The sequence below is a fragment of the Chiloscyllium plagiosum genome, unplaced genomic scaffold (assembly GCF_037043375.1).
Source record: "Chiloscyllium plagiosum isolate Xiang-an unplaced genomic scaffold, Cpla_swu_hap1 HiC_scaffold_18, whole genome shotgun sequence".
In the NCBI taxonomy this organism is placed as follows: Eukaryota; Metazoa; Chordata; class Chondrichthyes; order Orectolobiformes; family Hemiscylliidae; genus Chiloscyllium; species Chiloscyllium plagiosum.
The window spans coordinates 60,444,278-60,471,215 of record NW_028270156.1 but is presented as its reverse complement, the minus strand read 5'-3'; the positions used below and the strand labels follow the sequence as shown (position 1 = coordinate 60,471,215).

The 26,938-nt window shown below is 41.6% G+C and overlaps 1 protein-coding gene across 8 annotated transcripts in view; it reads right to left on the bottom strand.

Annotated features, from left to right (window-relative positions):
- LOC122558104 (EF-hand calcium-binding domain-containing protein 4A-like) overlaps positions 1-26,938 on the bottom strand; it is a 141,278-nt gene that overhangs the window by 37,971 nt on the left and 76,369 nt on the right. For all 8 annotated transcript variants that reach the window (XM_087996724.1, XM_087996720.1, XM_087996719.1 and 5 more), the window contains 3 exons: positions 12,945-13,132; positions 6,912-6,983; positions 5,742-5,796 (listed from right to left, as the gene is read on the bottom strand). In XM_087996724.1, coding sequence (XP_087852850.1) covers positions 5,742-5,796; positions 6,912-6,983; positions 12,945-13,132 — 315 coding nt within the window. The remainder of the gene's footprint in view (positions 1-5,741; positions 5,797-6,911; positions 6,984-12,944; positions 13,133-26,938) is intronic.

Genomic DNA, 26,938 nt, shown 5'->3' with positions numbered 1-26,938 from the left:
TACCATTAGGAAAAATGGCTATGTCCTGCATGCAATTAAATCTAGCCATTAGTTTAAATGGCAAGAACAGAGACAAAGACCATGAGCACAATACTAGAAAATTACCCCTCAATAGTAAATGGATGCTGTTCCATGGCTTATTAGGTTGGTCATTATTTTATGGATTACCTGATTTTTGAAAAATGCTTCCTTAAAGCATTTCTCTCATTTAAATACCTCATCTGGCAGAAACTTGCCTAACACTCATGCAAGTTCCTGACCTACTATATCAGAGGTGATAGATAAATGCAAATTGTCATTGTTTATCTCAGCATTTGATTGGAAACATTTCATTCCTTTATTAGTGTCAGACGAAAGCTGTGCTAGAAATGTTGCAAATTAAAACAAATATTGCAAAGTTTGTTCACATCATAAAACTTTATTATCAAAAGACCAGTGTGTTGGGGATTCCCTCAAATAATCTTATACATAGCAGTATTCATTTATAATTTCTTCATCAAAATATTTACACGTTATGTCATACTTTAGCACTCTAACAATTTGGCATTTTCTGCAATTAAATGATTCAATATATTTTTAATATTGTGCATGACTACACATTTATAACTTTTTGTCTGAATTATATAATAAGTTTAATTTATCATATATTTGATCTTGAACTAATCATTTCACCACCCCAAAATGTCTATTGTATCAGATGTTAGGAATATTTTAATATACCATAATTTGATCATGAGGGTCAAAGTTGCTAAACTTGCTCTCTCTAAAAGGACTAGAAAGGGTGAGGTGTTGTACAGGGCACCCTCAATTATCCAAACAACCCAGGTGGAAAGTATTTTGTTCAGATCAACTGTTCGGATAATGTGGTTTACCTAAGCACTGGGACCGTGAGATCTTGTTCGGATAATCGAGGTTGTACTGGAGCTGGTCAGGATAAAGTAGCAATCTAGAATTTTAAATATAGAAGATATCACAAATAAAATATTCTAATCTGAGTTTTAAGTAGAATTGGAGAAAGGATTGTATGCAGAAGAGAACTAAAAAGCAGTGACGAGAGAGAGAGAGCGAGAGCGAAAGCGCGAGAGCGAGAGATCAAACCTCCCTTCTTGCCTAGGGTTTGGTACCACATAATGCAAATATCATGCTGAGTCAAACATGATTTATAAACAATGGTTCTCAGTTGGTACCCTGCATCTCCTATGCACTTTCTAAAACTTAACTGAAGCATGTCAGGAGTGTAGATACTCCCTTAGAACATTCCTATTGTAACTCGCCAGGCAGAGAGCTCAGTGTTGTATGTATACAGCGTTCACACTGCTCCGATTGTGACACAGCTACAGTTCATAAGAATCAGTACATAGACAGCACAAATACACTAGAAGAAACCTATCAATATTCCATTATTAATACTGAACCTCAGGGGAAAAAAGTGCAGGGTTATACACAACTACAGTTTAATGTGCACAGGGGGGAAAAAAGCACCAAAGATTAAAATAGTTAACTATTTGTTTTCCTCTCTACACAAACAATAATTGAGAATGATGTTGGCAACAAGGTTTGAAGAGATATGGGCCAGGACCAGGCAGGTGGGGGCCGGTTTAGTTTGGAATTATGTTCAGCATGGACTGGTTGGATCGAAGGGTTTGTTTCCATGCTGTATTACTTAATGACTCTATGACAGATCACAATGAGATCAGAGAGAAATCACCAAATGGCAGGCTGTACAACCAAGTTTCTTAAAAAGATAGAATTCTGAGGTGATATTCTTCCTTCCCATTGGTCTGTTGTCAATCAAACAATTCCTTGCAGAAATCTTAATTGCTAGAGATTGAATCTACAAGTTATTCAAATCATTTCTACCGAAGAATCTAAAGGCTAATAATGTAAATTATATGCAACACATTAAGAATTAATTGTTTGCAAGAGACCTCTCGAGAAATAGAAAGTGACCTGAGGCAAATTAAAGAAATAATTGCTTCCCCCATCTCAAAAGATGAGGAAATATCCTTGTAACGTAGCTCCTAGATCTGAAGTTGCAAAAAAAATCCAGTTTCAAGACAGTGAGCAATGAATTTATACAGCATTCATTTCACCCCCAGAGTAGGAATGGAGATATTTTAAGTGAAGTCATTTTCCAATATTTCTTATTAAAATCTACACATACAGCTGTGGAACAGTTCCCTTATGTACATAAAAGGATGAACTTATACATGAACTTGCTCGTCGAGCACTTTCAGAGATGGCAAAGAACTTTTTTTGGACAGTTTCAATTCAGGGTCCTCAAAATATTCTGAGCAAGCCACTTGAGCAAATTCAGCCATATTGAACCTGGTCATTGCTCTGCATGGTCAACAAAGGTGCAACAATGTATATGAAGCCAGACTCTAACTTTGCCAAAGAATCCAAAATCCAATCAATCAATCAGTATTCAAAAAAAAAGCCAGAAGACATAAGAGCTAAGGTAGGCCATTCAGCCCATAGAGTTGGTTCTGCCATTCATTGAGATCATGGCTGATCTGAGAACCACTTTCCTCCCTTCTCCCCATAAGCCTGGACTCCTTTCCTCATTAAAATGTTTGTCTATGACAGCCCTGAATACCCTTAAAGACCCAACATCAACAGCCCTCTGCGGTAAAGAATTCCACAATTCACTACCCTCAGAGATTAAATTCCTCTTTATCTCTATCTTAAATGTGTGGTCTCTTACTCAGATTATACCATCTAGTCCTAGATTCAGCCACAAGAGGCAACAATCTCTCTGCACCTACCCTGGGAAGTCTCCTAAGGCACTTTGTATCTTTCAACAAAGTTGCCTTGTCATTCTTCTAAACTCCAACAAGTTCATTTTACTCAACCTCTCCTCTTAAGACAGGTCCTCTGAGCTGAGTATCAGCCTAGTGAACTTTCTCATCAGCCTCCAATGCCAGTGTAACTTTCCATAGAGACAGGGCCAAAACAAATTGTATTCTGGTTGTGGTCTGTGCAGTGCCTTGAGTAGTTTCAGCAAAAAGAAAACAAAAAACAACCCTATTGTACACTCCATTCCCTTTGAAATAAACATCAAAATTTCATTTACCGTCCCGATTACCTGCTGGACTGGATGGTAGCTTTTGGTGTTTTATTGTCGAGGACTTCCAACTCCAGTTTCTGTAGCTTTTGACAGTCCTTCACCATTTAAATAATACTCAGCTCTGCTATTCTTCCTGCATAAGTGCACAACAATCCATTTTCCCACATTTTTGCCCACTTGCTTAACCAGTCTATAGGCCTCTACAAACTCTGCCAACCTACCACTTGACTTCCCATCCATGTTTGTGTATTCCAGAAACCTGGCTAGTACATTCATTTTCCTCATCTGAGTATGAACAAAAATTGCACACAATTGTAGCCCCAGCACTGATGCCGGTGTTAAACATTGCTATTCGTGGGCAGCACACTGCCTCAGTGGTTAGCACTGCTGCCTCATGGCGCCAGGGACCCGGGTTCAATTCTAGCTTCGGGCGACTGTCTGTGTGGAGTTTGTACATTCTCCCAGTGTCTGCATGGGTTTTCTCCGGGTGCTCCAGTTTCCTTCCACAATCCAAAGATGTGCAGGTTAGGTGAATTGGCTATGCTAAATTGTCCATAGTGTAGGTTATTAGTCAAGGGTAAATATAGGGTAGGGGGATGGGTTACTCTTTGGAGGGTTGGTGTGGACTTGTTGGGCCAAAGGGCCTGTTTACACACCATAGGGGTTCTAATTCTATCCTGAAAATGACTCCCGTACCTCAACTTTCTGCCTTCTATTTGTTAACCAATACTCTATCCATGCTAATGTAATACCACCAGCACCATCTTGTGTTTCTCTCCTTCTGGAAATTGTCAGGATGTGCATGGAAATTAAAATGCTAAAAATTGAGGGGAATAAAAGACCACTGAAAAACAAAATGACCACTGAATGACCAAATGCTAGCTATCTTCTTTGAGGCCCAGTCCTCATATCAAGTCTGATATAGCCAACTTGCGATTGACATTTATGACAATTTGCTTGGCTTTTGTCTGTCTACACGATCAACTTTGAGCAATGTCGGAAGAAGAACTGGTCTTTTGTTGCAAGGAAACGTCTATTGTGCACAATGAGTCATCATGTTTTCACATTTGGTATAAAGCTGCGACATCAAAAAGTGATATTTTGTCTACCTCTGAAAAATCTTTGGTTGGAAGATAGGGGTCCCTTGCTCTCAAGGGGCAGTCACCTTTCCTGTAGTCCTATTCTCTCTCCATTCTGGTCCAGTTCCAGTCTTGCTGCTGCTCCCTGGCTGGGCTTGCTCACACCATTGCTGTTTCTCCCTCACAGCCTCAGTTTGTGGTGCCCCAATGCCTTCTCCTCAATCTCACTGAGCCCATATCCCAGTCACAAAGACCTGAAGGCAACAGCAAAGAAGGAGACTCTCTCCATCACCAGCCTGGAGTCCAGAGTTTCGCAAACTCATTTCAGGACCAAAATGGAAACACGAAGCAAATGATCTACAGGGAGAGTTTTGTACAGGATGCAGACAAATGTGGGACAGTCTCATAACTGGTCACCCACGTACAAAGCTCACAGTTTAGCACAGGCAACGCAGTGTGCAAGATGCATAGGGACAGCACGAGGTGATGTACAGAGGCCTCCAAAATTTACATTGTCTGTGGAGAACAAGAGAAAAACTTCAACAGGAAAGGAGATCGAAACAAAAGGAAAGCGCCCATTGTCTGAGAGGAAATCAGTTTAAACTGTCCTATCCAGGAATCTGCTGGTGAAAATGAAAACTGATTTATTGGTCCCTAATTATAGAGAGAAAAAAAAAAAATCTTCTAGGTTACCCAACATGTCCAAAACATCCAAGTATAAACAGCCACAGAAACACTACTGGTAACAACATATAACTACATCCATCAGTACAGCAGCTTTTGGTTTCTTGAAACACTTGATAAACAGTTGTGATATCTATGTATATATACACACACATACATGTAAAAACTTCCATCCTCTATGTTAACATACTTAACAAATATCAACACACCTATATTTAACTCCATGCCGCCAACTGGACTTGTGATAGCTGAGCATATTAGCAACCTCTGTTTATAAACTGTGTTTATAAGATGTAGCAGCGGCTGAAACTTTTGGTAACTAATTGGCCTCATTGCAAAATATTCAAGTAACAGATGCTATAACTATTTCTTTCATACAATTACGGACATACAAAAATACATCTTAAAGGTGTAGCTTTCCATCAAAATTAGTGTATAGATAGAAAAAGGCTACACAATCCATGAATAAATTTGTTCTAGCCAAAGATGTCATATTATGATCAGTTCCTTGCTGCACATTGCAACTGATAACTATCAATCCTTGTGACTACGGAGAATCTAATTTCTATCAGCAAGTGCAAATAATGTGCTTACATTCATGAAAAATGAAGCCATCTTAAAAGGTGACCTGACATTTTTCCAAGTGAGATTCACTCCTTTGAGTTAAAGCAGATTTAACCCACTCTGAAAGTAACCAACACTGTGCAAACTAAATGGCTTGGTATTTATCCATCCTGCTCTTTAGCACCCACATAATGATACAGCTGGACAGGCGTGGAGTTTGGCTGCGCTGGTTTACAGTGGCCCCAGGGAGTACAGCGTGGTCCCACAGGAGAGCAGCCACAGCAACAGCAGCAGCAGCAGCAATTGTCACGTCTCTGCATTACAAGTCGCTTTTTGAGACTAACCAGCTTCTTGGCTTCATAGGCATCCCTTTCATCTCGGAGTTTCTTGTTCATCTCCCTGATTGGGGGAAAAAAAAAAAAGAGGATCAAAAAGGATCGACTTGCAGTTAAGCAGCCATATACATGCCTTTCTCCACATAGTTAGTCCCTCCAATGTTTACAAATACTCAATGTCACTCCCTGAGTCACCATTCTGGGATGATCTCCTAATTTCAGATCCATTACAATGGTGCTCGCTTAAAAGCTTCACATCTTCAGAGTTACACGGTTCTATGATTTTGGCCATATAGAAGCACCCTAGAGAAAAAAAATAAAATACTGTGGAAGCTGCAAATCTGTAATACAAAAAAAACAGTGCTGGAGAAACTCAGCAGGATGCTTCTTTTGAGAGAGAAGCAGAGTTAACAGTTAGAGCTCAATATAACTACTGGATTCAAAACGTTAATCGTTTCTCTCTTCAACACTTTGGGTTTTTAATTTATAAAAGCACCCATTACTATTTGATGGAACCCTTATTCAAAGGGCATGTTTAATCTATTATGGGGATGGAGAGAAGTGGGGGTGATTGTAACAGTCTCCCTATCCAAAGTAGTGGAGCCATTGACTATTACTGCATCATTCTGCGCTTTAAGTATCATACAGCTTCAGTACATTTGCTGCTGTGCTAGCACATGCCCATCCTCCTGCAGTGAGTGCGACAAAAGGGTGACTCCACTGGGACAGACTCCATCACAGTGACAGGATGGCATATTTTCCACAATATACAAGCAAAATGGATACGAAGTAAAGACAGATACATTCAGTTCAAACACAAATCAACTATGACATGATGGAACAACTACACAGACATAAGGGGCTAAATGGTTACTTATTTCAATTTCCCATTTTCCCCACGAAAGAGAAATACTTCTTTCATTACTTTCATTTCCATGCATAAAACAGATAAGAGTTCAACACGGTGAACATCAAGTTAACATTTCCATTAATATTTTGATAAATTTAATACATAGGTTGAAAAATGTCTAGAGCAGCAAGAAAATGACCCAAAAGATATTATCTATCAAACAGCTTCTTTATCACAAGAGTAAAACATTATGCAATTAAAATTGTATCTTTTGAAAAAACAACATTCAAGGTTTGTGCTACGTCTTTTAGACTCCTGCCATCAATCACCTGAGAAGTTCTAGTTGTCTCAGTAGACTCTCTCTTTCCTTTTGCATGTTCTTTGACACCTTCAGGATATCCCTGTTCACAGAAAAAAAAAACCGATTAATTGTATCAAGACCTTATCTTTACAGCAGGAGTTTGAGATTAGCCCAACCACATGGAAGTTCCATGGAAGGTATCGTAGCTATGTTTTGTCACAGATTACATGCTGTTAGCTTTGAGGTGCAGACCAACTCTTCCCTATCCCTCTCCATCACTGAGAACGTTCACTCATTGATAGAAATGGAGCCAACACTCACCTGAATAGGAGTCTCAAAGCCTCGGCAAATCTATTAGATTTAGGCAACTCAATGTTTTAACTTCCCTACTACTGATTGGACAGGGGACTGAGAAATAGAACCTGGGGCCTTCCCTCTTTTCATGTCCAGTCAGTGTCACACCAGCTATCCAGCAGATTAGGTAATTTTCTTGGGGAAACATTTTATTTTTAGAAATACAAACAGCAATGATGAATGGTAACGTCACACAAAGGCATGTACACAAAGCCTTGAACAGTGCAAGAGAGTAATGTATCTTGCATGTCACTTGACTCAATGTTGTGTCTTCAGCATATACTTAATACCTGATCGGAGATGGCCTTGCAAACCTGTCAGCCGTATCACAACAGAAGATGGCTCATCGTCACCATCTCAGGGAACTAAGGGTGGACACTACATGCTGGCCTCACCAGTGATGAATACCAAGAAATGAATAATGAACTGACAGTTTCAGAGCTTCGAGTTGACCAGATGTGGTAGAGTAAACCAAACAAACAATCTACGTGTGGAACCGCAAGAGATGAGAAAGATACCAAATGAGTATTTTACATCAGTATTTACTGTAGAGAAGGATATGAAAGCTAGAGAACTTAGCGGAGAATAAATAGCGATATCTTGAAAAGTGTCCATATTTCAGAGGTGATGGTGTTGGATGTCTTAAAACGCACAAGGTGGATAAATACCTGGGGTCTGATCAGATGTATCCCAGAACATTAGAAAGCTAGGGAAATGATTGCTAGGCTCTTGCTGAGATATTCATGTCATCAATGGCAGTGAGTGAGGTGCCGGAAGACTGGAGGATGGCTAATGTGGTGCCATTTTTTTTAAAGAAAGCTGATAAGGAAATGCCAGGGAACTACAGACCAGTGGTGAGCTTCCTGGAGTTCAGGAGACTCTGAAGGACAGGACTTGCATGTATTTGGAAAGACAAGGACTCATTCGGATAGTCAACAGGCATTGTGGATGGGAAATCATGTCTCACTAACTTGATTGAGGTTGTTGAATAAGCAACAATGAAGATTGAAGGCAGAGCAGTGGATGTTCTCAATATGGACTTCAGCAAGGCGTTCAACAAGGTTCCACTTGGGAGACTGGTTAGCAAGGTTACAACACATGGAATCCAGGGAGAGTTAGTCAATTGGAGACAAAAATTGGCTCGAAGGCCGGAGTCAGAAGTTGGTGGTGGAAGGTTATTTTTCAGGCTGAAGGCCTGTGACTAGCAACGTGCCACAAGGTTGGTGCTCAGTCCACAGGTTTTCATCATTTGTATAAATTATTTGGATGTGAATATAGCAGCTATGGCTAGTAAGTTTGCAAATGACAAAGTTAGTGGCATAATGGACAGTGAAGAAGGTTGTCTCAGAATACAACGGGATCTTGATCAGATGGGCCAATGGGCCGAGGAGTGGCAGGTAGAGTCCAATTTAAATAAACGCGAGGTGTTGCATTTTAAAATCATAGAATCCCTACAGTGTGGAAGCAGGCCATTCAGCCTATTGAGTCCACATCACCCCTCTGAAGAGCATCACACTCAGGCCAAACCCTTCTACCCTATAACCCTGCATTTCCCTTGGCTAACCCACCTAGTCTGCACAATCCTGGACACTATGGAGCAACTTGGCATGGCCAATCCATCAAAATGCACATCTTTAACTGTGGGAGGAAACTGGAGCACCGAAAGCAAATCAGAGAATGACTTGTACATCAGAGTCGTAGGGAGTGTTGCCAAACAAACAAATCTTGGGGTGACGGCTCATAGCTCCTTGAAAGTGGCATCACAGGTAGACAGGGTAATGAAGGTGGTGTTTGGTATATCTGCCTTTATTGGTCAGTGTACGGAGTATAAGCGTTGGGATATCATGTTGCAGCTGTACACTTTTGCAATACTGCATTCAGTCCCGATTTCCCTGCTCTGAGAAAAAGATGCTGTTACACTTGAAAGCATTCAGAAAAGATTGACAAGGATGTTGCCGGTTTGAGGGGTTTGAACTGTAGAGAAAGGTTGAATAGGTTGGGACTATTTTCTCTCGAGCATTGGAGGCTGAAGGATAACTTTATTGAGGTTTATAAAAATCATGAGGGGCACGGATGAGATGAATAGCCAAGGTCTTTTTCCCAGGTTTAAGGTGACAGGGAGAGATTTAAAAAGTGACCCAAGGGTAAACATTTCATTCAGAATGAACTACATAAGAAGTGATAGCTGCAGGTACAGTTACAAAAGGCATTTGGAGAGGTACATGAATAGGAAGGGACATGACCAAATGTAGGGAAATGGGGTTAGTTTACTTTGAGAAATTGGGTCGGCATGGATGCGTTAGGCTGAAGGTTCTGTTTCCATGCTGTATGACTCTAAGTAGCAATGTGAGGCATTTAAATGGCAGAATATGACAACTGACTGCAATGAGAAAGGGGGATGGTTTGCCTTCTCCCCAAGGGGAGATCTACAATACAAGGGAGCTGTTAGGATAGAAGAACTGTACCGCATTTCTGAACGAGCCCGGATCAGAATTGAGTCAAATGTGTGGGGCTCTTTCATTGATCTTTTTTTGTTGACACAGAGTGGCAGGAGATTGCCAATCCCCTGAAAATCCAGGCCCACAGATAACTGAACACCAGTGTAACAGTTACGCGCTTATTAATTTGTCATTCTTGCAGGTGGATGGTCCGAAAGGTTTTGGAACAAAAGGCACTTAGATAAAGGAGTGTGTTCATTCTGGGTGCCATCACAACCACAAACAGAAATACAGCATTGTGGCCAACTGCCATGACCAGTCCCTTCTTTGCATGAGCCAGCAGCCATTGTATTAGTAAGGAGGTGTGGCATTCTTCATTCAACAGCAAGTGTGAGGGAGTTTAGTAATCGGTGAGGAGGGTGGGGGGAAATTGATAGAGCTCAGCCCCAAGCATAGTTTCACAGCTCCTGGGAGAGGCACTCCTGCAGCAGGATCTGCACAGTGGCTTAGAAGCTGTCAGCAAGGGGGAGCTTCGCTTTCCCCATCCCAAGCTCCACCTCACCTTCACCTCCACCATACTCAGCCCCTTCATCCTCAGCCTGGTGACGGCAGCGTCACACGTGCCACAGACTCTTCCTGCATCCTGCTACAGCCAGCCAATGAAACTGTGGTGTTTCTCCATACACAGGGTGCCATTTTGGATAGTTGACCCAGTGGGCACATTTATTGCGAATGCCACCAGAAACAAGTGGGCGCATGGAGAGACACAGCATCACGGCCAGCTGACATTACTCAGCCCAACTGTGCACATCATTGCAGCCATGGTGTCAATCATTTTGGCACCTGGATGAGGAGGTGGATCACCCCCTCTTCAACCTATGATTTGTCACAGTCAGGTGACCTGTGCACACATGGTGGTCGTTTTGGTGTTGTGGATAACAGCTTCGTGAGTCAAATTGTTGTTCAGAAAAAAAGGGCAGTAGACTATTGTCTCAAATCTGAAAGTTGAATTAAATTTACATTTTTACAAGGACAGATGCTTAGAACATGTTCAACAAAAATGTTATCATTCTCTCGATAAAAAAAAGACAACCAATTAAGTCGTGACTTCATGTTTTTCATTAATTACAATGTACTTGTGATGTGATCTTAAACATTTTCCTTAATTTTTGGACCATTAGTCAGAACCTCTCTTTGTAATTTGTGGGCCTTCACAAATACAAATCAGATTTAATTAGCCTTAGAGTGCTCCAGCTTACTTTTCTATGCATGTGCACTGACTACAAAATGTGAATTGCATTGCAGATTACTAAAATTATTTAATATATGTTAAACTTAATTGTGTTATTCCCAACTTGTACTGTGGGGGGGAAAAGAGCAAATTGACATTTAAGTCAAATATCTAAAGTGAATAATACATAACGTAAATGAATGTAGATCTTCCAACTTAGCTTGTGATATGGTTAATGGGTCTGTGAATCGTGCTAAATAGGCCAACCATTCCCTATATCTCATAAGATAAGATGTATGTACATCGTGGTATAACTCCCACCAGCAGTACTCAGTATTTTGTTAGCTCTGGGAAAATAAAATGACTGAATAAATGATTATAAATAACTGCAGTGCTCCGCTATTATCACCTCTATTGTGGTGTTTCTGTTCGATGTCACAGAAGAATAAAATTTGGATTTAGACCTTAAATTGTGAGAGCAATGTGGTTTTGCAAAAATTTGCTCCATCCATGGGCAGAATTTCAAACTATTTTCAGGTAATGGATTAGGAAGATTTTAAAAAGTTCAAATGTAGACAACAGATGATCAAATAATATGCAGATTAAAAGATATCTACTCTTGGAATCACAACCTCTGGTATGCAACTGGTCACAGTTAGGTCACTTAATTTAGGAAGATGGTTAAAGTGATCAATGGAAACAGCCACTAAAAAGTCAGAGGGTTCCAAATGGATTCATATTTTAATCTATTTATCGATGATGAACAAGTTGACAGCTAAGTGACAGCATACACTCACTTAGACACAATCCACATTTAAATTTAAATTAAAATTTCCTTGTACATAGCACCTCGTCATCACATCAAGATATGGGCAAAGTGCTCCACAATAGAGGAATTACTTTTGAAGTGTAGCTTGATTACTCAAATCTGCATCAGAAATCAACTTTACAATTCTGTTATGTTTTACAACTTTGTGACCAACTTGCTGTTAAGGAGAGCCTTTATGGAAAGCCAGCAGCGCACAGGAGGAGTGGAGATGCAGAAAAGCAAACTTTTCTTTCTCAGAGGCTGTTAATTAAAATCTAACCTCTGGCCATTGACTATTTTAGAGAGTACTAATTGACAACCACCTGAAGAAGGAGCAGCGCTCTGAAAGCTAGTGCTTCCAATTAAACCTGTTGGACTATAACCTGGTGTTGTGAGATTTTTACATGATGATTTTTCTACTTGATAATGATCAGGAGCTTATCCTACCTATTGTCAACAGATTGGGAGTATTCCCAGGGGCCTCATTATGTGAACTCCTGCAATCAATTACTCTGCCCCACAGATCCCACAAAGGTCACTCAACAAGTCGGCGGCACAGTGGCACATTGGTTAGCACTGCTGCCTCACAGCGCCAGAGACCCGGGTTCATTTCCCGCCTCAGGCGACTGACTGTGTGGAGTTTGCACATTCTCCCAGTGTCTGCGTGGGTTTCCTCCTGGTGCTCTGGTTTCCTCCCACAGTCCAAAGATGTGCAGGTTAGATGAATTGGCCATGCTAAATTGTCCGTAGTGTTAGGTAAGGGGTAAATGTAGGTGTATGGGTGGTTTGCGCTTCGGCGGGTCGGTGTGGACTTGTTGGGCCGAAGGGCCTGTTTCCACACTGTAAAGTAATCTAATCAAAATAAAAGTCCATCCTGACCGTAAATATCCTACATCTCTAAACAAAAACTTTATTCTCTATTTGGATGATTCTTGACTGTCAATTAAACACCATCTCTTACCTTTAACTAACATTTTTGTAAGTAATGAACAGAATCGTTGGAAGAGTTTGTTTTTAATCCTCCGATGACTTTCCTTCCCAGGTTTGGTGCCAGCAATATCCTAAGGACTCTAAAGCTATCTCAGCTGTTTTCCTAATGGTCAACTGGGATGAGGGTTGCACAGGGAATGAGATCAAAGAGGAATACAGGAGCTGACTGGAATCCCTCTCTAAGCTCTAATGGCTTAAAAAGCATCTTGCCTATCAAACTCATGTAGTAAAGAAACCTACCTGGCTGTTTGCTGATGTTCATAGCGGGCCTCATCTTGAAGGACCTGAAGGTTAAATCGTGTAGTCTCTAAGTCTTTCTTCGTCCTATCCAGCTGGTCCTGCAGATCCTCATTCAGCCGCCTCAATCTTTCATTCTGAATCCTAGTCTCTGTGTGTTCATAGTTATACTCCTCAAGTTGTAGTTCCAACTGTAAACACAATGAATCAAATCAGACAGGGTTCTTTAATGCTATGTGGCAGAATCCATTTTTATTTCATTAGATCTGCGCAGTACCCAACCCTTGATACATCCCTTACTGATTGTCCATTTCCCCCTTTCTAATCTGCACTGACTTCAGTTCCTAACTTACCGCAGAGGATTCAGAGATCAAACATTACCCTCGCTCGGCCCTGCATTAAGCATGGGTATTTCCTATCTCTGGCCATTGGAGGCTGTGGTGTATGAGTCATATCATCTTCAGGTGATCAGAAATTAAAATGGTTTTAAGTTAGAATATTGGCAGCAAGCACAAACCTCTGATTTTCAAATAAAAAATATCATATTAGTTCACAAGATCTGGTGGATAATCAAGAAAGTGATCAATTTTGAAAGTGTATATTAATTCATAGTAAATATAAAAATAATTAGATTAGATTACTTACAGATTACTTACAGTGTGGAAACAGGCCCTTCGGCCCAACAAGTCCACACTGACCCGCCGAAGCACAACCCACCCATACCCCGACATTTACCCCTTACCTAACACTACTGGCAATTTAGCATGGCCAATTCACCTGACCTGCACATCTTTGGACTGTGGGAGGAAACCGGAGCACCCAGAGGAAGCCCACACAGACACGGGGAGAATGTGCAAACTCCACACAGTCAGTCGCCTGAGTCGGGAATTGAACCCGGGTCTCATGGCGCTGTGAGGCAGCAGTGCTAACCACTGTGCCACCGTGCCGCCCACAAATAATCCAAAATGTGAAAACCTACTGGCCAAATAAATCAATTCATACCTGAATCCTGTTGCATAGGATAAAGTGAACATCCCAATCCTCATTGTCCAAATTACTTCAGGCTGCAAAGCACCTCAGAGCCAGGAGGTTGTGGGTTCAAGCCACAATCAGGGGTATTTATCACATTATGTGATATCTCTCAGTAGGGTTTTGAGAGAGACACAGACTGCATTGTATTGTTAAAGAGCCCATTCTTCTTACAAGCATAAACCTGTCAGCTCAGTTGGCTGTGGCACTATTACAAATATAGAAGAGAGATCTGTGACTGCCTTTGCCAACATTCTTCCCCCTACATTATAAATCAAGCTGACTGATTAGTAATCTGCCTGTGGGATCTGGCTAGTGCAGACCAGTGGCTGCATGTGATAAGTGAAAATAAAGTATATTTAGATTTCACATCATAAGCAGCACATAAAAGTAAAGATGTTACAATGTATACAACATTGCTGATTAGAAATGTATGGAACGTGGTCATATTGCAAATCTGTCAATTCCCCTGAAAGCTGCAAGTTTCATCCAATAATCCCCTGAGCAATGGAAAGTTATAAAGATGCAAAACTTATGCGAATGTTACGCTGGGTGAGCTGATCTCAACCAGCCAATAGTAAATACATCGTGGCAACTTAAGGACTATCCATTCAAAAGATCATTACAAATAGGAGCAGGTGTAGATTGTACAATCCTTCATGCACTATGCCACAACTCATTAAGATCATACTAAGATGATCTAGCTCAACCCCACTTTCCCACAGCATTCCAAATCCCTTCATTTAATGTCCAAACATCTACTTCAGTCATGCACATTCTCAATGAAGAAGAACACCCTTTGTGAGTAAAGAATTACAAAGACTCTCACTCTATTCAAAGAGGATTGTTAAGCAGTTTAAATCCTTTCATGACTTCTTACCTCCCCAACACCCTCCCAACTACCAAACAGATTTTCATAACCTCCTCTAACTCTATACTCCTCCTAAGAATTCTGCATTTCTCTAGCTCTAGCCTCATGTACATCCCTCTTTCCAATCAACCCAGCAATGGCAGTCATCCCTTCAGCTATCTCAGCCTCAAGATCTAGAATTCTCTACGTGAAACATTCTCTTCAGCTTTAAGATCTTTCAGAAAACCAACCCACTCAACCACACTTTTGATTAGTCCTCCTAATATTCCTCTTTCTCAATCTGCTCCAGTGGCGACTGTTCAACTCTTTGAAGAGTCTTAGGGCATTTCAAAAGTGCAACACAATGAGTCAAGATGCAACCATCACCTGCTTATTACGGTGTAACCTCAAAAGGGAAATGGATCATTTTCCTTCAGGAGACACATCAGCACACATACATGCCAGCATCACTGATTAGCTGTAGTCCTTTTTAACAATAGGCAAGGATTTTCTAACTGCAGGCTTCGCAGTTACTTCCAGTCAGCCCACACCCTCCGATAAAGAGCTTTATAATTTCAAGTTCAGTGCCAATCAGCAGAGAAGCTTTTAGACTGACGCAAGTAGATCTCCAATTAAGTCTATATTTGGAGGAAGGAAGTGCATCAATATTACTTTAAGTCTCAGGAATTGAAAAATGTATGATTCACAGGTCCAGAACATATACAATTCATTAATTTCTTGGTTCAGAGTCAAATTCGCAATCTAACAAGAGCCTTTTCTATGCTTTTAAAAGACTCACATGACAACATATGACGCAGTCCAAGAAGGGCTCACTCATTTAGTCAAATATTGGACATCTTGGGTGTTGGGAGCTGAGAGTCCCATTTATTGAAGTGGCCAGTGGTGTTGAAATGGATTAAAAAAAAAGTGCATCACAAATCAATGTCAGGAAGTACTTCTTCCCACTGAAGTGATTAAATTGGGCAAAAGTAAAAGACTTACCTTTCTATACTGCCTTGGTCTTCTCTACATCGGTGAGACCAAACATAAACATAGGAAATGGCTCATTGAGCATTGCATACAGGCCCACAGGGGCCAACCAGACCTCCCAGTCACCACCCATTTTAATTCCCACAACCACTCTCTTTCTGACATGACCATCCTTGGCCTCCTCCATTATCAAAACAAACCACAGCACAAGTTGGAGGAACAACACCTTATGTTCCACCTGGGCAGCCTATAGCCTGGAGGACTCAACATCGAGTTCTCCAATTTCAAATAACCTCCCTCCCCATTCCCCAACCCCCATCCCAGCCCCTGCCCCTCCCTTCCATTCCTCCCTGCCACCAACCAGATTCATTCCTCTCATTGACCAACCAAGTCATCACTCTACCTGTCTTGACCAATCCCCACTTCACCACCCTGCCCACGTCTCCCCCTTAAACTGCAGCTGCCCCACACCCACACCCAGTCCTGAAGTGTTACACCCGAAACGTTGACTTTTGTACCTCCTGATACTACCTGGCTTGCTGTGTTCTTCCAGCCTCCTGCCAGACTAGTTCACATCCTCCAGCCATTCTAAAGCCTTTTACAGCCAACAAAGCTTTTTTTTGGAAGTATTAGTGTCACAATGTAATCGATATGAAATTTGCACATGACAAGCTCTTACAAACAAGATGATTGCAATCAGATCACTTGTTTTTGTGGTGTCAATTTAGTGATGACCAGAATACTGGGAAGAACTTGCTTGTTCTTTGAAATTACACCTTGAGATATTTGTGGGAATCAACAGAACTCAGTTCATTGTCTCTTCCGAAACATACATTCTCCAATGGTGCAGCATTTCCGTGGAATGTCAGTATGCCTTTGGACACCACAGTCTTGAAGGATGCTATCTAAAAGCTTAGCTTTCCTTCTTTATGTTTCATCAGTAAAACTGGGTTGCATGGGCATACAGTCAGAGAATCAAAAAGTACGGAAACAGACCCTTTAGTCAAATCAGTCCATGCCAAACATAATAACATGTTAATGTTGTCCCATTCTAGAGAAAAGACACCGACCATTAACCCTATCTATACCTCTCATTAACCTATAAATTTCTAGAAGGTCACCTCTCAACGTCCTATGCTCCAGTGAAAAAAGTCCCAGACTTTTGTTATCATTCAAACCTTCCATACCCAGCCACATCCTGGTAAATCTCTTCTGAACTCACCACTTTACCAATATCCTTCCTATAACTGGTCAACCTGAACTGGATACAGTAGTTCAGAGGCCTCACCAATGCCCTGTACAACCTCAACATGACTTCTCAATTCCTACACTCAAAGGACTGAGCAATGAAGGCAAGCATGCTAAATGTCTTTTTAACCACCCTGCCTATACGTGATGCAAACTTCAAGAAATTATATACCTGAACCCCTAGGTATCTCTGCTCTACAACACCAACTATTAATTGTATAAATTCCAAACCTGTTTGTTGTACCAAAATGTAATACTGCGCATTTATCCAGACTGAACTCCATATGCCATTTTTCAGCCATTGACCCATTTCGATCTAGATCCTTTGTGATCTTAGAAAACCTTCTTTCACCATCTATTATGCCTCTAATTTTGGTGTCATCGGAAAACTTACTGACCGTGCTTCCAAATGCTCATTCAAATCATTTATATAAATGACAGAGTACCCAGAATCAATCCCTGTGGCACACCACTGGTCACAGGCCTCCAGTCTGAAAAGCAACCCTCCAGCACCACTGTCCGTCTCCTGCCATTATGCCAAGTTGGTATTCAATTGGCAAGCTCACCCTGAATTCCATATGACCATGCAGAACCTTGTCAAAGTCTTTAATAAAGTCCAAGTAAACAATGTCTACTCCTCTGCCCTCAATCAAGTTGCACAGATGATTTTCCTCATACAATGCTATCCCTAGGGAAACACGGAAAATAGGGGAGATAACTCCACAGAGGCCTGGAATATAGTTCTCCAGCAGTCAGTTCCACAATGTCAGTATCTCTGGCACTCCTATTGTGTGTGTCAGCTGGGACCCCCTGATTGAACCAGATTAACAGCCCCAGTCAGGGAACTCAGAATATGAGGTCCAGCTGGCTGACCCCGTTACAAATCATTCATTCAATAGGAGCAGGCCGTTCAGCTATTGAGCTTGCTCCATGATTCTATCTGTTGTGATGCAACAACAACGATCTCTCTCTCTCTCTCTATCGCAATGTTGGCAAACAAAAGAACTGATCATTAACTTCAGCAAAAAGGAGGAGGAGGACATGCCCCTATCTACATCAATGGAGATACGGTGGAAAGGGTTGAGAGCATCAAGTTCCTCTGAGTGATGAAAACACAAGTCCTGGACCCGCCACCTGGATATGCCAGTCAAGAAGGCACAACAACACCTCTTCTTCCTCAGGTGGCTTAGGAATTTGGCACGTCCTTAAGGCTCCTCACCAACTTTTATATATGTACCATAAAAAGCATTCTATCCGGGTGCGTAACGGCCTGGTCAGGCAAGTGCTCTGCCTCAGATCAAAAGAAACTACAGGAAGTTGTGTGCACAGCCCAGAGCAAGCCAACCTCCCATCTATGGACTCCATTTATACTTCGCATTGCTGTGGTAAGGCTACCAAAGACCCCTCCCAAGCCAGTAATACTCTCTTCCAGCCTCTTCCAACAGGCAGAAGATACAGAAGCTTGAACACACGCACCAATAGGTTCAAAAACAGCTTCTTCCCTGTTATTAGGTTGCTGAATGGTCCTCTCAAACTTCAAATAATGCTAATAGAGCTAATGTTGATCTTGCTTTGTGCACCTCCTGTGCAGCCATAACATGGAATGCCTCACTCTGTCTCAGCACCCTATGATCTGTATGTCTTTGTTTGCTATGATTTTTGGTAAGTCTACCAGCTTTTCAAGGTTTTGTGAAATTGCCTTTTTGGAGTTAATATGGAATCACAAAATCCCTACAGCTTGGAAGCAGGCCCTTCAGCCCAACCTGCCCATGCCTCCCAGTTTTCACAATTTAAACTAGCCCCATTTGCCGGTGTTTGGTTCGTATCCCTCCATACCTATCCCATCCACGTATTGTCTAAATGTAACATGTAATGAAATCATGTGTGTAGCTTTAAACACACTGGAGGCTGAAGTGCTTTTTTAAAAGAGTGCAACAAGTGTTGACACGTGCAAGAAAGACATGTTTCAGGGATAAAAGACTTCAGTTACATGGATTGGAGAAGCTGGGGTCGTTGTCCATTGGAAAGAGAAAGTTAAAAAGGAAATGCGATAGAGGTGTTGAAAACCATGAGCATTCTATACAAAGACAAAGGAAAAAAAATTATTTTTGAAGAAAGGCTCAAGATCCAAAGGGCACCAATATCAAGTGAATAGCAGAGAAAGAAAAAACAGTGGTGACAGAGTCATAATATGTACAGAATGGAAACAGACCCTTCGGTCTAATTCATTCATGACAACCAGATATCCTAAATTAATCTAGTCCCATTTGTCAGTACTTGGCCCATATCCCCCTAAATCCTTCCTGTTCACTTACCCATCCAGATGTCTTTTAAAATGTTGTTACTCAATCTCATGCACATTGGGCTCAATCTTTCACACACTGGGCTCGATCTCCGCCCATGCTGCACTAAAGTTGACTCCCTCCACCACCGAAGAAGAAACCTCGTCTCAGGTGCACTGGACATCTTGAGGCCACCAATCTCTCCACAGAAGGTAAGTAGGTGAAAGAAAGAAAAGGAAGTGGTGAAAGAAAAGGCAGCATAAAATGGGATGGAGCAAATGAGCTCTGGACAGAAACCCACATGCTGCGCTGCTGCTCTGCCACCATCTTGGTTACTTGAAATGTGGTAAATGTACAATGTGAGATAGTGGTATAGGTATGAATGTGTCCTAATTAATTCACATACTTCGCTGGTCTTGTACCCAGCCCCAACAAAGACCCTTCCCATTTCAACAATTACTATTTGTTTTGTGGAAGATAAAATATACAGAAGTACCTCCACATCGCTGTTTCAATCATCACTGTATTTGATTGAGTGTCTCTCAACACACTTGCAAGGAAAGTATGTCATATTATAAAATGGAGGGTGGCAATATGGGATATAAAATTGGCTGAGTGAGACAAAACAGGAAGTATTGTTCGATGGATATATTTCCAGCTGGAAGTCAGTTTGTAGAAGAGTTCTCCAGCTATCAGAATTGGGAATCTTGCTTTTCCTGATATAGATTAATGATCTGGATCTTAGTACGTAGGGAGCAATTTTCAATTTTGCAGGTGACACTGAACTTGGAAGAATTGCAAACAGTGAGGAGAGAATAGTGTGGAACTCTAATGATAAGTTGATGGAATGGGCAGATGGGTGGCAGGTGAGCTTCAATGCACTTTGAGCAGAAGAACACAAAGACAACATAAAAAGGAGATACAATTCTAAAGGGGCTGCAGGAACTAGGGAACTTGGGTGTAAATATGCATACATCATTGAAGGTGGCAGGACAGGTGGAGCGAGCAGTAAATAAAGCATACTATATTGTTTTATTAATAGGAGTAGAGTGTACAAAAACGAGGTGGTGATGTTAAATTTGCACAAGACACTTGTTGGACCTCGGCCAGAGTATTGTGTACGGTGGTTGGTGCCACGTTACAGGAAAAATGCAAATGCATTGAAGACAGTGCAGAAGTGATTTACTAGAAGGTAGAGATATGAGAAACCTCAGCTTTAAAAAAAAAAGGTGGAAGTAGTTGGGACTGTCCACTTTGGAGAGTAGAGACTGACTGTGGTTTCAAAATTATGAGTGGGTTGGACAGAATAGGCAGGGTGAAGCAGTTTCTGCTAGTAAAAGAAACAAGAATGTGAGGGCACAGATTAAAAGTGTTGTGCAACTGAAGTAAGAGGGATGTAAGAATAATACTGTACAGAGCAGGTGCAGACATGATGGACTGAACAGCCTCCATCTGCATTGTAACAATTCTGCAATTCTGTCCGGTCGTGCCTACAAACCAGAGGGAAGTCAGTCAGTGAGCGTCATTAGTAAATGGTGTAGCTACCATAGCTGAATAGCTGGCAATGTGTGCAAACAGAGATACAACAGGACTAAATGTGTGAGGGTGCATTCAAACTGTACTGTTTAGGTATGTACCATGATTGTTATAAAGTGAGCAATAGGAATACATTAAATGAAGGAATATTTGAGACTATTAATGCAGATGGTAGCTTATAAATACATTAGCTGATATTGACCATTTGTACAGTTTAGATCAGAGTGGTACTGGAAAAGCACAGCAGGTCAGGCAGCATCCGAGAAGCAGGAAAATCGATGTTTTGGGCAAAAGCCCTTCATCAGGAATAGAGGCCATTTGTAGAAGACCATTGAATTTCCTGTGGCCTGACAACCCAAGAACTCTGTGGGAAGCTCGGGGGGGGCGGGTGATTGCTGGGCCTCTTGCTGAGATATTTGTCTCATCAATAGTTACAGGTGGGGTGCCAGAAGACCGGAGGTTAGCTAACGTGGTTCCACTGTTTAAGAAGGGTGGTAAGGACAAGCCAGGGAACTATAGACCTGTAAGCCTGACGTCGGTGGTGAGCAAGTTGTTGGAGGGAATCCTGAGGGACAGGATGTACATATATTTGGAAAGGCAAGGACTGATTATGGATAGTCAACATGGCTTTGTGCGTGGGAAATTATGTCTCAAACTTGATATAGCTCTTTGAAGAAGCAATTAAGAGGATTGATGAGGGCAGAGGGCATGATCTATATGGACTTCAGTACGGCATTCGACAAGGTTCCCCATGGGAGACTGGTTAGCAAGGTTAGATCTCATGGAGTACAGGGAGAACTAGCCAGAACTGGATACAGAACTGGCTCAAAGGTAGAAGACAGAGAGTGGTGGTGGAGGGTTATTTTTCAGACTGGAGGCCTGTGACCAGTGGAGTGCCACAAGGATTGGTGCTGGGTCCTCTACGTTTCGACATTTATATAAATGATTTGGATGCGAGCATAAGAAGTACAATTAGTAATTTTGCAGATGGCACCAAAATTGGAGGTGTAGTGGATAGCGAAGAAGGTTACCTTCAAGATTACAACAGGATCTTGACCAGATGGGCCAATGGGCTGAGAAGTGGCAGATAGAGTTTAATTCAGATAGGTGCGAGGTGCTGCAGTTTGGGAAAGCAAATCTTAGCAGGACTTATACACTTAATGGTAAGGTCCTAGGGAGTGTTGCTGAACAAAGAGACCTCGGGGTGCAGGTTCATAGTTCCTTGAAAGTGAAGTCGCAGGTAGATAGGATAGTGAAGGAGGCATTTGGTATGCTTTCCTTTATCAGTCAGAGTATTGAGTACAGGAGTTGGGAGGTCATGTTGCGGCTGTACAAGACATTGGTTGGGCCACTTTTGGAATATTGCATGCAATTCTGGTCTCCTTCCTATTGGAAGGATATTGTGAAACTTGAAAGGGTTCAGAAAAGATTTACAAGGATATTGCCAGGGTTGGAGGATTTGAGCTATAGGGAGAGGTTGAATAGGCTAGGGCTGTTTTCCCTGGAGTGTCGGAGGATGAGGAGTGACCTTATAGAGGTTTGTAAAATCTTGAGGGGTATGGATAAGATAAATACACAAAGTCTCTTCCCTGGGTCAGGGAGTCCAGAACTAAAGAGCATAAGTTTAGGTGAGAGGGGAAAGATATAAAAGAGACCGGAGGGACAACTTTTTCATTGAGAGTGGTAGGTGTATGGAATGAGTTGCCAGAGGAAGTAGTGAAGGCTAGTACGATTGCAACATTTAAAAGGCATCTGGATGGGTATATGAATAGGAAGGATTTAGAGGGATATGGGCCGGGTGCTGGTAGGTGGGATTAGATTGGTTTGGGATATCTGGTCGGCATGGACAAGTTGGACCGAAGGGTCTGTTTCTGTGCAGTACATCTCAATGACTCTATAATTAGCCCTGGGGGCTGAACCCCTAGCATTGAACTCAGTAGTTATCCTTGGAGAATGTACATGCCTATGCTGAGGCATCATTTGTTGCACAGTTTGATTTAAAATGACCCCAGCATCTCTAGAAATCACAACATACATTCCAAGAGGTGCAGAATTTATTAAACAGTGTAAACATTAGCTGTACATAATGCTAGCAAATAGCAATATTGGGTCAGTGGCTGGTTTGTGCTGCCAATGAATAGCATGATTATTGCTGACCGCATGCAATAGCCTTTAAGAGCAGAAAACAAATTTAACATGTTGCCTGCATTTCACTGAAAAGGCACCGATTAAATTACATACCAACTTTCAGAAGCTACCCAATTTAGGTTAATTTAGTCTTCTGTAACCAATCCAATCAGTGACTTACCATTCAAAGTAGAGGGCATAGGTTTAGGGTGAGAGGGGAAAGATATAAAAGAATCTAAGGGGCAATGTTTTCACGCAGAGGGTGGTACTTTTATGGAATGAGCTGCCAGAGGAAGTGGTGGAGGCTAGTACAATTGCAGCAGTGAAAAGGCATCCGAATGGGTACGAACAGGAAGGATTGGGAGGTGCTGGCAGATGGGACTAGATTGAGTTGGGAAATCTGGTCAGCATGGACGAGTTGGATCCAAGGGTCTGTTTCGGTTCTGTCTCTATGACTCTATGAATCATGTCAATATTTGGCTAATTGGAGTGTCCTTGAAAGACTGGATGGAAAATAGAAAGCCAAATGGAATTTGGATGCACATCACCATGGTCACAAATTCCACAATTCCAAGTAATTACCTTCAAAGACTTTGATTTTTTTTCAAAACATGATGAGATGCCATTCATTGCAAATTAAATGTTTGCTGAGTGCAGCTTCAGTTTTTGTTTTCTAAATATTTGTTTCCATGGAGATCTTTCCCATCTCACTCTCGGTCTCAAAAGCAAGGCCATTTCATTCATTTAATGGTTGTACCTGATTGCTTCTTCAGTCGGGGAGATTGCTGCACCTCTCCTGGCCATTTCATAGTGCCCTCATACCATGAAAGTGCTGCACTTTCAATTGTCTAGACAGGTAATTAAGGGAGAAGGCTGTCCTGAGTTCATGCAGAAAAATGGACATATTAATTGTTCCTCCTAATCTCTGCTCCATTCTTTCTATCTGGAGGATACTGGTTTCCTTGGTATATGATTCCATGTGTGTCACTAGTCCTCTGGTGTCTCATTTCGGTAGCCATTCTTCCCAGCATGCACCTACATGCAGGGCATTGCCAACCTTTCAGATTGTGAAATAGTATAAAAAGCTAGGCCAATGCAGTTTCAGCCCAATTATATTTACCAGAACCTCACTAATTTCCGTTTACTTATCTGGGATCATAGAGGCTTCTGTAACACTTCAGCTGGGTTCAGTTCATCCAACAACTTGCATTTTCACATAACTTAGCGTTAAAGTATCAAAACATTTCAATGTGCTTCATAGGATCAAGTAGCAAAATGCAACAAAGGGCCACATGAGGAAATATTAGAGAAAGGTGACCAAAAGCTTGATTAGAGAGGCAAGCTTCACCAAGTATGTTGAAGGAGGAGACAGCAGAGAGATGGAAATGTTTAGGAAGAAAAGTTTCTGAGTAGACCAGAGGAAGTGCCACCGAGATGTTTTGGACTTGGATTTTGTAGAATTCAGTTACCAATTTATAACCGTATTTTTATTCATTCATGGGACATAGGCTTTGCTGGCTGGGCCAGTATTGGTTGTCCATCCATAGTAGTAATTGAGAAGGTGGTGGCGAACTGCACTCCATTTGCCGTAGATAGATCCACAAATGCCCAGTCACAATGAAGGAAATTTACTACATGGTGAATGGGTTGAAAGAGAATTTATGGGTGGTCATACCCTCAAATATTTGCCCATAGCTTTGAAAGATACTGTCTAAGGAGACATGACGAATTTCTGCTGCAAATCTTGGATGGCAGAGTGTCAGTGGTTAGCACTGCCACCTCACAGCGCCAAGGACTGTGGTTCAATTCCAGCCTTGGATAACTGTCCCTGTGGAGTTTGCACATTCTCCCCATGTCTGCATGGGTCCCCTCTGGGTGGTCTGGTTTCCTCCCACAATCCAAAGATGTGCAGGTCAGGTGAATTGGCCATGCTAAATTGCCCATAGTGTCCAGGGACGTGCAAGTTAGATGCATTAGTCAGGGGTAAATATTGGGTAGGGGAAATGGGTCAGGGTGAGTTACTCTTCAGAGGGTTGGTGTGGACTTGTTGAGCAGAAGACCCTGTTTTCAGACTGTAGGGATTCTATGATCTTGTAGATGGTACTCACTTCTGCTGTTGAGTGTCACAGACAGAGGAAATGAATGTTTGTGGATTTAATACTTATCAAGTGGACTGTTTTGTCTTAAAAAGCAAGGAGAGTGTATTCCAATACACTCCTGAATTTTACCTTCTGGATAGTGGACAGATTTTCAGAGCCAGGAGTTGAGTTACTCACTGCAAGAGTCACAGCTTTTGACCTGCGTTGTAGCCACAATATTTATCTAACTGATCCAATTCAGTTTATAGTTAACAGCAACACCTTTCTCCCTCCACCCACCCCCAGAATGTTGATAGCAGAGGACGATAATGCCATTGGATGTCATGGGGTGATAGTTAGATTCTCTCTTGTTGGAGATGAGACACGTGAACAATCAGGAGATTTAGTAATGGTAAAATCAGATCCCAATGAACTAGAGAGGGTGTGCTGCTGGTTATTATAATTGCACACAACATTCCAAATGTGGTCTGACCAGAATCTTATAAAGCCTCAGAAGTACCTCTGCTTTTATATTCAAGTACTCTCCAAATAAATGCCACTATTGCATTTTCCTTCCTAACTAAACCTGCAAGTTTACTTTGACAGAATCTTAAACTAGACCTCCCAAGTCTCTTTGCACTTCGGACTTCTGAATTTTCTCCCCATTTAGAAAATAGTCCATGCCTCTATGCTTCCTACCAGAGTACATGGCCTCACACTTTCTTACATTGTACTCCATCTACCTTGTCCACTCTCCTAACTGTCCAAATCTTACTGCAGCTGCCCCAGCTCCTCAATGCTACCTGTCCCTCTACCTATCTTTGAATCATCTTCAAACTTATCCAGAATGCCCACAGTTCCTTCATCAAAATCATTAATGTAGAAAGTGAAAAGTTGTGGCCCCAACACCGACCTTTGTGGAACACCACTAGTCACCGGCTGCCATCCTGAGGAAGACCCTTTTAATCTCCACTCTCTGCTTTCTACCAGACAGCCAATCCTCTATCCATGCTAGTACCTTGCCTCTAACACCATGGGCCCTTATCTTACTCAGCACCTTGTCAAAGGCCTTCTTGATGTCCAGGTAGATAACATCTATTGTTCTCCTTGGTCTAACCTGCTTGTTACTTCCTCAGAGTTCTTGCAGATTTGTCAGGCATGACCTCTATTTGATGAAACCATGCTGACTTTGCCCTATTTTACCTTACACAGCCAAATATTCAGAAATCTCATCCTTCACAATGGACTCCAATATGGACAATGGACAGGCCTACTGCTAAGGTGACAGGATAAGTCTCTGTAAAATCATGGATATATTTTTACATTGTCTCCTTAAACAAAAGCAGAGGCTCAAGATGTAGAAAGGAATTGTTTCAATCATGTTCTCAAAACTGCTGATATAAGTTTGAAACCCAAGCTTTTATCACAGCAGAACTGTCACAAGTGCATAAGTCAGAGGAACATTTTACTCCAGAGAATGGTTTACAGACCAATAAATAAAGTCAGAGCATTGTGGCAAGAAAAGTGTATGCATGAGGCCTCTCATATCTCTTCAGCAGTAAGCCATTTGTACAAAGGCATAGTTGTAAAACATGGAGTCAAGAGTTGCATTCAGCAGGAAGAGAACTATAAATTAAAACAGAATAAGAGATGCCATTGTGGTTTGGAAGGAAGGGGAAAAAATGTCACATTGGAGAAACGGAGAAGAACTTCGCAATTTCTCATTCTGCCAAGGCACAGTAAGTTTTGGACAGAGATCTATTTTTTGTATGCTTGGCTAAGATATTAAATGATTTGTTCCTAATAACGAAAGTGAATTACCAGTAGATAGATCACAACAGTTTGAAATGAATTTGG